This window comes from Crocodylus siamensis, chromosome 2, assembly GCF_052110815.1.
Source record: "Crocodylus siamensis isolate JL-2025a chromosome 2, ASM5211081v1, whole genome shotgun sequence".
Taxonomy (NCBI): domain Eukaryota; kingdom Metazoa; phylum Chordata; order Crocodylia; family Crocodylidae; genus Crocodylus; species Crocodylus siamensis.
In genome coordinates this window covers 207064035-207079367 of record NC_143396.1, presented here as the reverse complement: position 1 = coordinate 207079367, position 15333 = coordinate 207064035, and the positions used below count along the sequence as shown (strand labels likewise).

The following is a 15333-nucleotide window of genomic DNA, read 5'->3' as shown; positions in this document are numbered from 1 at the left end:
AAATATTTGACAAATATTTTAATTACTTGGAACTTTCTGGATACGTTCACCCACACTGGTTTTTGGCCCACTTAAAAATAAAATAAAATATCAAGATGCCCAATTTAAGCTTTAGCCTGTTATTACAGACTTAATTACAGATCTTGGTAAGTGGCATGACCTACACAAATAGGTCAGAACAACTAACAAGGCATGTACAGCACCACTAGGAAACAGACATGATCTCTGGCAATAAGACTTGACGTCTACAGACTAACTGAACTCGACTGGAAAATAGGTTCTGTTCGTAGTATTTCACTCAAACCACACTTTCAGTTCCCTCAATTGACAGAAAGGTCCCCTCAAACACAATATTTGCAAGCAGGGCTCGAGTATTCTCATGAATATTTTTTTCCCCTCCACCTTACTAAGTGGCGAATTGAGATGAGGTCGCAGGCTTTAACAGTATAAACCATGCCACTTCCTTCTCTGCCTCCCCTCCCAAAAGATGACACACTAGACTGGGAAAACATAGCTTATGCATAGGAAGCCATGGAATTAATTTTTTTTTAAACACACTATTAGTTCATCTTTTAAGCAATTTTAAAATCTATGGCTAATGAGTTATCCATTATTAACCTAGCTTACACATTTTAAGGTAGATAAATGCACTTAACTGCTTGCAGAGAATGCATAATCTCTATTTGACAAGGCAAACAAAGAAACAGCACAAGAGGTAATGGAAGGGAAGATGTGAGAAGATTACTAGTAGTAGAGGAAGGTAAAGAGTTCCTGCGAAAAGAAGCAGGGGTTTTAGAGAAGGGAAGTTGTTTAACCATTGGAAAGTTTAGGACTGTTCAGCAGATGCTACAGTGTCACTGAAATCAGACCTTCAATCCCTTAGACTGAGGTCAATGAGAAAAACATGCAGCTAAGCATTTTCTTGATTCAGGATCATAGTTTTCTATCATTTGATACTATACCACCAGAAGGACCCTTAAGCCTCTGACTATATCACCACAAGGACCCTTAAGGAATCTTTTGGACAGAAGACAGGTGTGTTTGCATAAGTCCTTGATTCTTAATTTAACTTACCAGTGCAAGTCAAAAAGGCCTCAGGTGAACCTAGCAAATTCACCTGAGGCTGTCCCATGTGTAGACTGGAGCAGGAATGAAGGTGCAAGTCTCAAAAGCAGAGAAGGGAAACAGTGCTATTAGGAAAAACACGGAATAAAATGAGGGTGAGCATAAGATGGCCTGCAAGACGAGGACAAAGAGTTGAGCGTAACACAGCAAGAAACAGAAAATGAATAAAGTGATGCAAGAGAAGGGTCTATAGTCACAGCAATAAGGAAAAAAACATTATTTTAACTGCGGCACTTCAAATAAGTTTGAGTAAACAGAAAAAGACTCAAGCTAGAATAAAGGAGAGAAAAAACAAGACCAGAAGCAAGAAGGTAAGAATGACTGCAACTGAGGTATGGCTGAGAATATGAGCAATAGCATTAGTGAGGAATAGTGGATTTGAAGATACAAGCTGTAAAAGAAAAAATTGAGGAGGAGAAAGAAATTAAAAATATGATAATAGTTCATGCCTGTGAGAGAAAAATATTAGTTTTCAACAGCAATGCTGGAGAGAGAGGGATGCGATTAGGATCTTGTCTTAGCTAGTTTCTTCCTCACACATACACAGCAATGGTGACATAAGAAGCTGCAGCATAAGTTAGGAAGGGGCCAGTTTTTATCACCAAGTCATCCACGTTTCAGAACTAGACAAAAAAAGGGTAAACAAATGCAGTAGGGACTAGTAACAGTGGAATACTCTAGATATAGTGTGGAAACATAAGTGCAGTCATAGCTCAGAAAGAACAATGAAGTTTAATATTAGAAATATGAAGTTTCAAGATGGAGAAAAAAGAAATTGTAAAACTGGTTTAGGAGTGGCCTCCCAATGTCCTCTTACACAAAGAATGTGACACACATTATTCATGTTGTTGTTTTTTTAAAGTTTTCTAAAAACACCCTCCCCCATACAACACTTAAAATTCATCCTGACATTTCTGGCAAAGATGACAAAATGATCTTTTCTTGGAGAAACTGAGTTTCTCTGGCTTAAACAACTATCACAAACAAACAACCAATGAGGGGGAACACAGACAAGAAAAAACACACACAGCAGTGGATTCAATCATAGCACAAATGTTTAGTTACCTTTGTTCGAGCAAACAGCAACATGCCAAACATGGTAAAGAGAGACAGGTGGACAGCTAGTAGCAGAACAACACTATCAAAAAGAAAATATATATGTTGACATAAATCCTTTGGCTTAAAATACAGCAGGATGCAGTCCTTTAAAAAAAAAAAAAGCAATAGGATTTTTTACATGGTGTTATATCTACATAAAAATAAATCATACAGGCCTCAATTCAGAAATGCGCACCACCTCACAACCATTCAGCACATTTCAGTGTCACTGAAATCAGTCCTTGAATCCCTCTGACTGAGGACAGTGAGAAAAACATGCATCTAAGCATTTTTCTGAATCAGGATCATAGTTTTCAATCAATTAATATTGAGGACCATGACTATACCACCACAAGGACCCTTAAGGAATCTTTTGGACAGAAGATGAAGAATCTTTGATTCTTAATTAAACTTACCAGTGCCAGTCAAAAAGGCCTCAGGTGAACCTAGCAAATTCACCTGTACACATACATGCAGTTTCTATTTCAGAAGGTATCAGGTTCCATGGTTGGGCTTACTTTCCTTATTTTGAATTCAAGTTAAAGAAAATATGATTTGATAACTGTACTGCTACTGTTCTCCAAGGATGAAAGTACTTAAGGTGCCCTTCAAAAATGTCTATGGGGGCAAAAACAATCTATTAATTTGAGCTCAAGACCGGGAAGCATCACCATCTGTGTTCTACTTATGACTCTTGCCAGAGACCTGGAGGGAGTATGTCATAATCTTTTAACTAGTTCCATCTCAGGCAGGATAACTCTGAGTGTTCGAGAACAGGGTGCTTTCCATATAAGAAAGCCTTGTGTGGGTGCATCCAGACGTATGTGGACATTTGGTTCCCTGGGGACAAACAGCAGCAGCACACCTTGTGCTGCAGCTATCCAGGGGTCAAAAATACTCCAGAAAAATAAAGCTGCAGCACACACTCAGGCAGCGCACCCTTGCACAGAGAACACCAGACTGTGTGGTATGTGGTGCTGCAAACGTGTTTGCAGCACCACATACCACACAGCCATGCTTTTCTAGACATACACTATGAGTGCCAAGTACTGCACGAGACAAAACACTGTCACATCCACAAAATCAGTCACACAGCTCATTAAAATGACAGCACAGAACAATTTACAATACAGGTAGGCACTTCTTCGTATCAGACCTCTTAAGTCTGAGTAAAAGATCCACGCCAATCGCAACACCTCAACCTCATGGAAACGAAGTATTGGAAGCTGCATGGCTAATACAGCTGAAGATCATGCATGGCTAATACAGCTCACAAGATCCTCAGATTAATGTTCAAAATACTACATGGCTAATTTTTCCAGCTGTAAGTTCCACAAGGAATTTAATTTTCATTAGGTCAATAGCTAGTCAGTTACACAGCCAAACTCCTTCAAAGCAGCTGTCCTGGTTCCTCATTTGCAGAACAGTAAGACTCTCTGAAGACATTTCCAGCTATTCAGCTGTTACCTACCTTGCCATTTCTGGCAGTGTGCTGTTGATGCTTTTTAACGTTTTTTTCATCATGGAGGAATTCTGAAGGAGGAAGAAAGGTCGGAGAATTCGTCTTATTCTCACAGTCTGCAAAAGCAAAATAATGGACATTAACCCTCATGAAGTCGCAGGGAGCAGGCCCCTGAGCAGTCTAGTTTTTCCGTGCAGTTTCACACTAGTTTTTCACAATTTTGTCAGGAAAAAAAATTAAGAAAAAACACAGATCAATGCAATCAAAGATGCATCATAAAAGGAATCTTTATAACCAGTGGCCAAAACCCGTGACCTAAAACATATTTCATGGTGTTTAAGGCCAAAAGGGATCTAGTCTGATCTTCTGCCTAACATAAGCAATGGCATTTCACCCAGTTACTCCCTTGTTAGATCCTGGAGCTGGTGTTTGGAGAAAAATGGAAAGATATTCTCCAGGCTTGATCTGTAGACACTGAGGGATGAAGAAACCACCATTCCAAGTGGTTAAATCAATGTTAAAAACTAGGAATTTGCCTGGCTTCAGCTACCATTCACTAATTTTATTATGCCTTCCCCTGCTTCATTAAATAGCCTTTTGCACACGTATATTCTTTCTTTGAAGAGCGCATTCTGTAATCAAGTTGGACTCAGTCTTCTTTCTGATATTCTAAAAAATATTGAGTTACTAAAGTCTCTCCAATAGTTTCTAATACATTTTCTCTAGCCCTCAAGCCAGTGGAGAGGCTCTTTTCTGTACCCTCTCCCATTTCATAACATCTCATTCAAAACGTGGAAGCTAGAACTCGATATAGTGTTCTAACTTAAGTCAATAAGGGCTGAAGAGAGGGGTGATCATTCTTACTTCTCTACAGGAAAAGCTCATTGATACAGTCCAGTCAGTCAGCGAAACTACCAGTGCCAGGATATAAGCCATCAGCCATTTAGTTTTCTGAAATTCTTCCCAACCAATTAAATAACTCTGCAAGAGACAAAATTGAATATCTGTTAAAACATCACAAGCTAAATGGGGGAAGGGGGCCAGGAACAGACTGAAAAGGAAAACACCACCAATGCTCTTTTAAAGGGTATTGGATTTTACTATTTTGTTTGCAAGTATGTCCCATGATATTTAGAAGGGTGGGAGGGATGGGAGGCCAAAATTGTAAGAGCCCATAGATACTGGTCTCACACCTTGAGAATAGCCCTTTATACAAAGAAATATCTGGAACTACTGTGCAATAGCGTCATGTGACAAAAAACGTGAATGACATGACGCTAGTGCACAGTAATATTAGGCTACAGTGCAGTTGTGTCACAAAAAAGGCATTCACTGGTGCTACTGCACAGTAACTTGGGTACTCGCATAAACACATACTAAACAAGTGCACAGTAACACCTCATGTAGATGCAACCAGTGACTATGCCAAGCAGACTATACAAGCATGCATGCTTCTATATGACAGAGAACAAGGCTTAGCTTACCTTCACAGATACATCAGCTATAAAGATAAGGAAACAAAGCAGCTCAATACTTTCTGTCAGGCCACATGGAGGCTCCCAAGCTGTGCTCCGGTATCGTATATCAGAGGTGATAGTAAGTGAAGAAGGGGTTTCAATGAAAGCCAGACCCAAGATTACAGTAATGGTTAAGCCCAAAATCCTGTAAGGAAACAAGAACAACATAGGAAGAAGAGAAAGCAGACATTTATCATAAAGTCAAGCAGATTTATTAGAAAGATTAAAACGTTTGCACTTACATGAATTTTATCAAGTAAAGTGAGCAATATCTAAAAACCACTATAATGTACAGCAGCACCTCATGATAGCATCCTATTGTCTGCACTTCGAATAAAAAAATGCTTGCATCAAATACCATATTTTGGGATATATGAGTGTGGGAGGCAGGAGGTGCTTTTTTCCTTCTTTAAATGCTGCCACTGGGATTAGACTAATAAGTTTTGGCACATAATGCACTCTTAATGAATTAAACAGTATTAAAGTAAGTTTAGAAATCTCCAGTGCATAATCCTATAAACCTTAAACTAACACAAATAGGCCTTAGTCATGCTAACAGATCCATGAAAAATCAATGCAGCTCCCTCATAATTAGAGATTGCAGTAATTGTCACCTTCCATTCCTCTCACATTTCTTCATACATTTGCTTTCCTACAGAGAGTGCATTTTAGGATGCAGCAGCAGTTGTTAGCCATGCATACAAGAAAAATAAGAGTAACTGTAAAACCCACTGTAAAGACAAAAAGGACAAAATACCAAAATTCTCACCACTGGCAAATTCTTGAATAATACCACCGATAAAGCCACAGGGATTTGGAATCCACACGATGATTTATGGAACGATACTGAAAGAAGCAAAAGACAAAGGAAATTCAAGCACTGCATGTGGTTCCTTAGAGATGATGATCCAGTCATTAAAAAAATTGACAACACCTCCATTGATTAGATACTTTCAGCTTTACAGCTAGACACAGAAGCCACCATAAAAAGACAAATTACTGTTTGTGTAAAGCAAGTCTATCAAGGACTACACCTTAGCCAGCTCATTCATGTGTGAACCCTCAAAATGCCCTGGGAAAGAATTTTTTTTTTTAAATAAAAATGAGCACTTCACCCAAGGATTCCAAAGCACAATATTCACAAAAAAATGTTTCATATCCATAGGAAAAGGGTATCATTGTTGCCATTTTGTAACTGGAGAAACAGGCACAAAAGTAGCAAAGTAACTTAAGCCCATCTGAGCAAGAAAACTCATAAGTCCCAACCTGCAGACCACTGTTTTACTCACTAAATGATTTTGTACCAATTTGGAAAGTACCCATGTATTTACTTCTCATATTTAGGGTTCATTCAATTTAAGCTGTAAAAAAAAATAAAATAAATGGTTCATGGGATGTACCGATTCTGAAAAGAAAAATTCAACCCAAGTTTAAGCAAGTACCAGCCCCTCTTCACAACAAGTCTCCTACTCTCCAATACTTCCCTTAGCATGTCAGCACCTCTCACAGCCTCTCCTGTGCTGGCCTCTGATCTCATCATAAGACAGCTAGTATTTTCTGGGATGAGTGCATACTGAAGTACTTTTATTTTTGAAAGTGCCCCAGAATAAACAGTATTTGAATACTGCAAAAGTTCCAAATCTGAGATCTCTTATCCAGCTAATATCAGGGAGGGGACTAGGATTCAGAGAAATTATATGATAGCTGAAAAAAGGAAAGAGAAAGAAAGGTAAAAGAAGGCTTCCAGAGGAAGGAGGATCAGATAAACCCCATGAGGCATGATGTTTTGTACTAAGTTTTAATATTTTACTCAAGACATTAAAATTTACTCATTTATAAGTTACAGACAGAAGGTAGGAGAGGGTGTCACCTAAGAGACTAATTCAGATCTGACACAACAGGTTGTTGTCTGTGAAAGCTCATGCCTCCCTGAACAAGTCAGTTTCTAAGGTGCCACCCTGCCCTAGCTTCTGCCTGACTTAACACTAACATGGCTAACTACCTCTGTGATAGGAGCAGTTGCATTAAGATCCAAAGTTTGCTCAGATAATCTCTTTGTAAAAGCTTCAGTTATTCAAAGCATTAAATTGCTGTGTCCTCAAACAAACATGTCAACCATACCATCTGTTTTGCAAAAATAGACATGCTTTTCCTATGGGAAATTAGCCAAAAAAGCCACTCTTTTTCTTAAGCATATGCACCCAAAAACTAAAACTGCAACTTGTACACAGCAATGATTTGAAATTTCTACTTCACAAACAGTCTTTCGGAGTCAGAGCTAAACAAGTCACATGCTATATATAGGCACTATAATTTGCCTCATCATTCCATGTTAAAATTTAAAAAAATAGGAATATAACAAATAAAGCAGAGTAGACAAAATAAACAGGGGGTGGAGGGGAAGGGAAGCATATTTACCTGTATTGCATCTTCAATAAATACTACAGCTTGGTTTACGTAAAGCTCACAGTCAGCTCCAGCAGCTATAAAAAGTAAACAAAATGAAGCTGCATTTATTTTTTGCAGTAGTACATAAGCATGGTAATCACAGACCAGCTCTTGTACAACCCATACTGAAGAGACAACCCCTGCCCTAAGGAGACAGGGAAGCACAATAGGAACAATGAGAAAACAAGTATTCAGCATGACAGGTCTCATTACACCCACAACTTTACCACTGAAAATGTTTAAGATTTTTCTTAATTAAAAACAACACTGCATCATTGCTTATCAACCTCTGACACTACTGGCATTCACCGAGTGTGAATTTGAAAGAAAGAAAAATTGGATCTTCTTCTCACAATTTAAACAAGTTACTTTGCATAACTTCTACAATGAGGGTAGATGCTGAGAGGACCTGAAAGTAAATTCAACTATAAAAAGCCTAGTCTGTTTCTAAATGTAAGTGTTTAAAAACTATAGGGCAATAATCATTTGATTAAACAAGACAAGAGAGAGAGAGGAAGAGATCTTTTTATCAGAAGGTGAAAATAAATACATCAATTAAAAAAAAAATCAGCTAAATTAAGTGCACCTAAAAATGCCTCAGAACCTCAACTGTTAACATAAGAAGGATTAAACAAGGGATGAAATGAAAGACAAAAGACCAAAACAAGGGAGGAAGAGGGAAATCCCACACACCCTCACTCATCCAGAAAACTGTTATCTTTGCCAGGATAACAGTTCTTTAGGGCAAAAATCTCTCTCAATAAGCCTAGCTTATTACCAACGAGAATGCATCCATCATCTTTGTACATAACATGTTCAAGTAGTGCCAAAGTGAACAACTCCATCAACATGAGGCCCAGTGAAGAGGCGATTTACAAGGAAGGTCATTGTTGCTTTGAGAGCAATTTGAGTCCTGTATACAAAAATGTTCACCTACCCTTACTTGCAAACTCTGTGCAGAAATCATTTAAATTTCCCTCCTAATAGTAAACACTTCTCCACACCTAAGTAAAAGAACGAGGTTCTTAAATTCATGTAGCATCTATTATATCAACGGATGACAGCCTAGCACAGCAGCTATATACGCTGCTTTACTGAACATTAGCTACCTCTCAGAGTTGAAAGTCAGCACATATTGGAAGCATCTGTCTCATCAGAGGAACAAAAGAGGAAATTTGGAAGAATAACACATGGAGAAGATCCTGCTCTTCCAAGAACAACTTTAATTACATCTTTACAGGACAGACAAAACTTCTATTTGCAAGGTTCATTTCAAAGACATACAATGTGGCTGTACAGAGACTTTTCTACACATGGAAGTTTACCAGCATTGCTATTGTTTGTATTATTGTGGCACACTGAAGCCCCAATCAAAAACCAGGAGGGGCACATACTGGTATGTTGAACTGATACAGTTATAGTAGTATAACTCTCCATCTAGATTCTTTTTCAGGGTAGCTGTGGCTTTAAAAAAAAAAAAGAAGGAATAGGACTAGAAAGGGCCTTTTGGGTCATCAAAATAATAATGCCATGTACTCCCTTCCATAAACTGATAATGACCTAGTAGTTAGCACCAACTACTTCTCTTGAAAGGCTGTTCTAGAACCTTATTCCCCTGGAGGTTCAAACACCTTCCTTGGATTTTCACACCAAAATTAATTCCTGGCCAGTTTATATCCATTTCTGTTTGTGTCTTTTATAAACAAGCACTGTCCTGGTCCCTGTTGTCTACCCCCAACCACCATATATTTATAGAATGCAAGCATATGATTTCTCAGCTTTCATTTTGCTGAAACAAACCATGCTTTTCAAGTCTCCTGATCATCCCCATAGTCCTTCTCTGGATCTATTCGTGTCTGAATTCATGTGTTTTGAAGATGGAAGGTACACTGTCTCCTGATGAGGTCTCAGTAGGGCCTTGTACAACAGATGACATCAATACTCCCCCACTTCTACATGTCTCAGTAAATATTTCTCTTGATTCATCCTAACCATTTGCCTTTTTCATGACCACATCACATTTGTGGCCCATAGTGATCCCATGATTTCCTAGTATACCCAGGTCCTTTACTGACTCAGTTATTTCTACCAGGTAAGCTTACAGCAGAAATTCTTGTTCCAAATGCATGACACTGCACTTTGTACTACTGATTTCCTTAGTGTTGCTATTATTCTAGTCCTCCCGGATATCTCTTTCTTTCCATATGACATTTTGATCCTCTTACAAATTGATGCTGCCTCCCAAATAGTCCACATCATGTTTCCAATTTAGGTTATATATGGCTAAATTATGTTGACAGGTATCATAGTACAGTGAAGCGATACCCTTTCCAACATAGACAAGCCCTGAGTAGCTACTACAGCACACCGCTTCCTTACTTTTGTGCTAGGATACATGTCTTTGGTTTCCAGAAGTCCACACTACTCAGATGACAGAAACAGTTCCTATATAATGAAGTCTCAGACACAGTACTTTGGGATGGAGTTTATACTCAAATGCAACATTAGTCTATTGTTTTCTACAGTTTTTTTTAAAGAAGGCACTAAATGCTAGGTTTGACCTTCTTCCCTCTGGAGTCAATGGGAGCGAGAGGCAGATTTAGACCCTCTGTATTCCACTAATATGCATATGGATTTCATAGCTATTCAGACTGGGAGGGATCTCATGAGATCATCAGGCCCAGTCCCCTGCCCAAGGGGCAGGAATTCAGCTAGGGTCAGATCACCCCAGCAAGATAAGCATCCAAGTGTTTCTAAATCAGATAGGTGCATTATTTGTGTCACTATATAAAAAACACAATACTGGTTCAGATTAGCTTTTGTTTACTTTTTAAAAAACACTGTTTACCAGCACACTACTTACATGCATGAACTGCTTAAGTACATAGGAAGTGTCACAGTCTCACTCGACTTGGCAACTAAGTTGTGTTATGCAGTTAACTGGAATAAAATAATTAGTCACAAAGCAGACACTTTAACAACCCAAGAAAGAAAGAAAGAAAAGGAAGCACCTGTCAAAACGCTGCTATTAGAAAGTGAACTAATAAAGTTTGGGGCTGTTAATACCATGGCACTAATAATGCTGGGGGAGGGAGCTCCTTCCATGCACTCTCTTGGTTACTCGGGCAAATAAACCAGCAAAAAGAACTAGCAAGTCAATGCACAGGAAGGAGGAGAAGCCTCCATCCAAACCTAGTGACAGGGCTCGAAGAACTCAATGCCAGGTAATAAGACTTTCCTTACAGATCTTGAAGCTGAGAAGGAAGGTAGCAATTTCCTGGAAAGTACTATGAATAAAAAGTTCAGTACCAGTTCCTTCAAACTAAGCCTGAAAATCATGTTGGTCAAGGAGGATGAGAGAGAGAGAGAAAATTCACCTCTGAGCTGGTATAGTACTACGTTCAGCACTGGCTCAAAAGGCAGGAAAAGCACCACTAAGTAATGTGTAGCAGTGATTTCAATTCCGAGATGAGTATGTTCCATGTGATTTAAACAGCATTCAGTTTCCTAAGAGCTCAACAAACTGCTTTACAATTTCACCAGATCTCTGCGTCTTAACCACCACACATTTTTAAATAGGTTCTGACATCAACCATGAAGGGTAATGTAACAGGGATTAAACCAACTTAAAATGTACAGAAGCTGCTTGCAAACAGAAAGAGGTTGAATTAGTCTTTGCGTGAAATCTTAAAATTCCCCATTTGGGATCTTAAGGTTGCTTGCAGAACTGTTTTCGGCAATTAGGAGAACAAAACATTTTGGATGGGATTTTGTCAAGCACTATTACTGGCACTGAATTAAGATAGTGAATTCAGCAAGAGCAAGATTACATGTGTGCATTATATCTGTACTTCCAAAAGCATGCTACTGACCTCGGGCCAAATTCTGCCTGAAATTAGTAAGACTTTACATTCTATTGTGGGACTACTTTTATGAGTACTCCCACTTCAAGTGATTAAGGCAGCAGTTCTCAACCAGTTTAGACTCAGGGGATCCCCTTTAACAGACTGCTGAACTGAGGGGCACCCTATTTCAAAGACTAATTTATTTATTATAATCCCTGCCTCCTTGCAGAGAGGCCAACAGTGGGGGTGTGGGAACAGTTAGACCGGGAAAGCCTGAGCCTGCCCCTATTTGCTTATCTCCTCACACTTCATGCAGCATCCTTCAAAGGATGGTGACACCCCGGGGTGCTCCAGCACTCTGGTTGAGAATTTATTACAATTCTGAAATTAATTTTATTAAAATTAAGAGCTGCAGATTTAAGCCTAAAACAAGTAACAAAAAGAACTGGTCCCTTTACAATGATACAAAGCCTCCATTGGCTACTTGCTAGCTCTCTTGGCTTGCAGTCTATGTGGTGCCTAAAAGTAGCTAAAGAAGCCCAAGGGTGTTAAAAGTGCCCATCCCTTTTGAAACCCAGTAAGAATCAAGATATCCAATTCTTGAGGAAGTTCATTGATAATACGGCCCCTAGCTCCTTTCAGGTCCTTTGAAAATCCCTTCATAAGTAGAGAATACCATTTTTGCAGTCTAGGGACAGCACTGGTAGAAAATGCAGTGGTTTTCAATCTTTTTGGACTCAATGCATCCCTCCACAACTTTTGTGAACTGAGCAGCACCCAATTTCAAAAACTAATATGCATATTCCAGCACCTACCTCTATGCAGAGGGGCTGGGTAGTAGGGGTAAGGGAATCAGCCAGGCAAGCTTGAGCCACAGCAAGCTCCTCACACCTTATCACCCTTCAAAGGATCTGGCAGCACCCCAGGTGGCAGCCCATCTGAGAATCCCTACTTAAAGGTATCACAAGCAGGAAGTATAACTCTACAGAATGGCCTTGATGTTACAGTGAGCTCCAGTCACTTGGAATTAGTTGCAGAATTGAAGCTTTTAAAAAGCTACTGGAAACTATGAAAAGTAATCAGTTTCTCTTCATCCATTACACTGAGCAAAAAAGCCAAAGAGTAGATTGAAAGCATATACAGTTAATAGTAAATCAGATTTTCTATCTACTTTTACCAGAAGCTTGCCTTTATTATGCAGCTTTCCAAATGACCTGTCCCTTTCATATACAAGGGTATTTAAATGAGAAAGAATGGTCCCTACCCCACGTTCTCTCTATTGCACAACTAACTGGGCAACTATGCAATAAATTTAGACCAGCCACACATGCAAAGAAATTGCAACAACAAAAAATTATCATGCCATGCAGCTATAAAAAGAGCCAGCCAACTACAAAGTTAGCACTTGAAGCTGAGTAAACAACTCCCTAGCTGGTTACTATCCAGCTTTCATCTGAAAGTGAAGCAGGACCTTCAGGAAGAAATAGTAAGGGAGGAAACAAGAGCAGGACACAGAAATGAAAGACTGTCAGTACGTTCACACAAACTCTTCCTCAGCCAGTTGGCCCCATCCCAAGCACCAGGTTATAAGGCGGCAGGGCAGGCTGACACCATATGAGACTCTGACATGAAAGCTGGATAGAAAGCCACTATAGAGTTGTTCCCCATTTTCAAGCACTAACTTTCTGGCAAGTTGGCTTTTTATAGCTAGATGGTCATTTTTAATCGTATGATAAATCCTTCACAGATGTGGCCAGGCGGCTAAGTTTATTACATGGTTGACCAGTGAATTGTGTGATAATTCCTTTGCCTGTGTAGCCAGGTTACACTTAAGGCACACTTCAGTGACTCGCGAGATAAATCCTAGACCCATATAGCCAGGCTACATTTATGGTGCGCTTCATCAGTGAATCGCAGCATAAACCCTAGACCCATATGTATGGCTGGACTACGTTTATGCTGCACTTCATCAGCAAATCATGAGAGAAATCCTAGACCCATATGGCTGGGCTACATTTATGGCGCACTTCAGTGACTCACAGGATAAATCCTAGACCCCATGCACCATAAATGTAGCCCAGCCATATGGGCCTAGGATTTCTCTCATGATTCGCTGATGAAGTGCAGCATAAACATAGCCCAGCCATACATACGGGTCTAGGATTTATTCCACGATTCACTGATGAACTGCGCCATAAATGTAGTCTGGCCATACTTCAGTGGCTCACAGGATAAATCATAAACCCATATGCCCGGGCTGCATTAGTGAATCCCAAGATAAATCCTAGACTTGTCTGGGCAGGCTACATTTATGGCCTATATCTATGGCCGGGCTACATTTATGGCGCACTTCAGTGACCCCCGAGATCAATCCTACACCTGTGTGGCTGGGCTACATTTATGGCACACTTCATCAGTGAATTACGGGATCCTCGCCCCAGACGGATGGCGGCCGCCACCCGCACCCCCCTGAACTGCGCGATACATGTAACGTACGACAACCCCTGGGCACCGCGGCCCCTGCCCCTCGGGCAGCAGCCCCCCCGCGGGTCCCGGCGCCGGCAGGGCAGCGAGCAGAGCGCGCCCCGGCCCAGTCCGGCCCGGCCACACTCACCCTGCTCCGCGCTGCTCGAGGCCCCCGAGCGCCTCCGGCCCCGCGGCGGCAGCAGAGGCTCCGTCTCCGCGCCAAGCCCGGCCCGCTCCATGGGCGCTCGCTGCCGCCGGGTGCTGGCGGCGACGACAAGGCAGCGCTGGCCCCCGCCCCAGCCCCGGCCTCGGCCCCGCCCGCCGCACGTCAGCCGAGCCCGCGGGGGAGGAGCCGGCCGCGGCCTGCGGCGCCCCCTGGGCGGGAGGAGTGGGCGCGGGGCGCGAGGCGGGGGCCGCCGACGCAGTCTGCTTGTCCCAGACACGGCCGTGTCTTGACTCCGGCTTCCGGGCCTGTTCCCCCTCGATTCCCGGGCCTCGAGCGGAGCGGACCGCAGCTGAAGGGATCGGGCCAGGGCCTTGTACTACTCACGGCATTGAACCATCCCTGCCACCACTGAAAATGCTGTTCTTGATGCATCCTCATCCTCGGATGACAAGTGCCTTTCTCACCCCCGTCATACCGGTGGCTCATGGTTATCCCAATTGCCTAACAAGTCCGGCAAGTATTTCCCCCCAGCTAAGGTGCCCCCAGCTCATAATGCAAAGTGATGTTAGCTGCACAGAGCGGGGCTTTGCCCTTTGCACCATTCAGGTTCATCCCGTTTCCGGTCTGCAAGATCATCCGATCCTTCCTCCGCACTGCTGATGCTTTCCAGGGTGCCTTGCATTACCTCACTGAAAATTACTCATCTCCTGATGGTCTGGTGTCTACACTTCTGGCATTCTTAGCAAATCAACCCTGTTCAGCTACTGTTGGTTAAACCCAGGAGCATAGTCAGCCTCGCTCAGTCACGAGACAAAACACCGACCTCACCCTCAAAGCTCTCCTGTTGGTCTTCAATGTGATTTGTGTATTAAAAGTCAGAATCCAACTTTTTTAAACAAGTCCATATAGCTGGGGAATGTAAATAGGTTTCTGGTGACCTATAACTAGTTCTGCTGCAAAATGCTCTCTCCAAAACATCCACGGGTAACCTCTCCGTCCTTTACTTACAGAAAGTGCAACAGCCAGTGGATAGCCTTTGTTTCATGCTTGTTATTACAGCTGCTTCTTTAGAGCAGAATCCGGTTGTACACGTTTAAGGAGGTAAGCGAGCTTGCTAGGCTGCGAGTGACTATAGGTCAAATAAACTCATGTCATCTGTTTTTTTCCAAAGAATCGTGGATGGAGTTGAGCTAGCAAATCCTCTGC

The 15333-nt window shown here is 41.4% G+C and overlaps 1 protein-coding gene across 2 annotated transcripts in view; it reads right to left on the bottom strand.

Moving 5' to 3' along the window:
- TPCN2 (two pore segment channel 2) overlaps positions 1-14288 on the bottom strand; it is a 50239-nt gene extending 35951 nt beyond the window's left edge. Inside the window, exons 1-7 of one of the 2 annotated variants that reach the window (XM_090032884.1) lie at positions 14110-14288; positions 7621-7685; positions 5972-6048; positions 5170-5347; positions 4550-4666; positions 3695-3801; positions 2191-2263 (exon numbers count right to left, since the gene is read on the bottom strand). In XM_090032884.1, the coding sequence (XP_089889010.1) occupies positions 2191-2263; positions 3695-3801; positions 4550-4666; positions 5170-5347; positions 5972-6048; positions 7621-7685; positions 14110-14200 (708 nt within the window). In that variant the 5' untranslated portion in view covers positions 14201-14288. The remainder of the gene's footprint in view (positions 1-2190; positions 2264-3694; positions 3802-4549; positions 4667-5169; positions 5348-5971; positions 6049-7620; positions 7686-14109) is intronic. The other variant, XM_090032883.1, reaches the window with a different exon arrangement.
- Positions 14289-15333: the final 1045 nt, after the last annotated feature.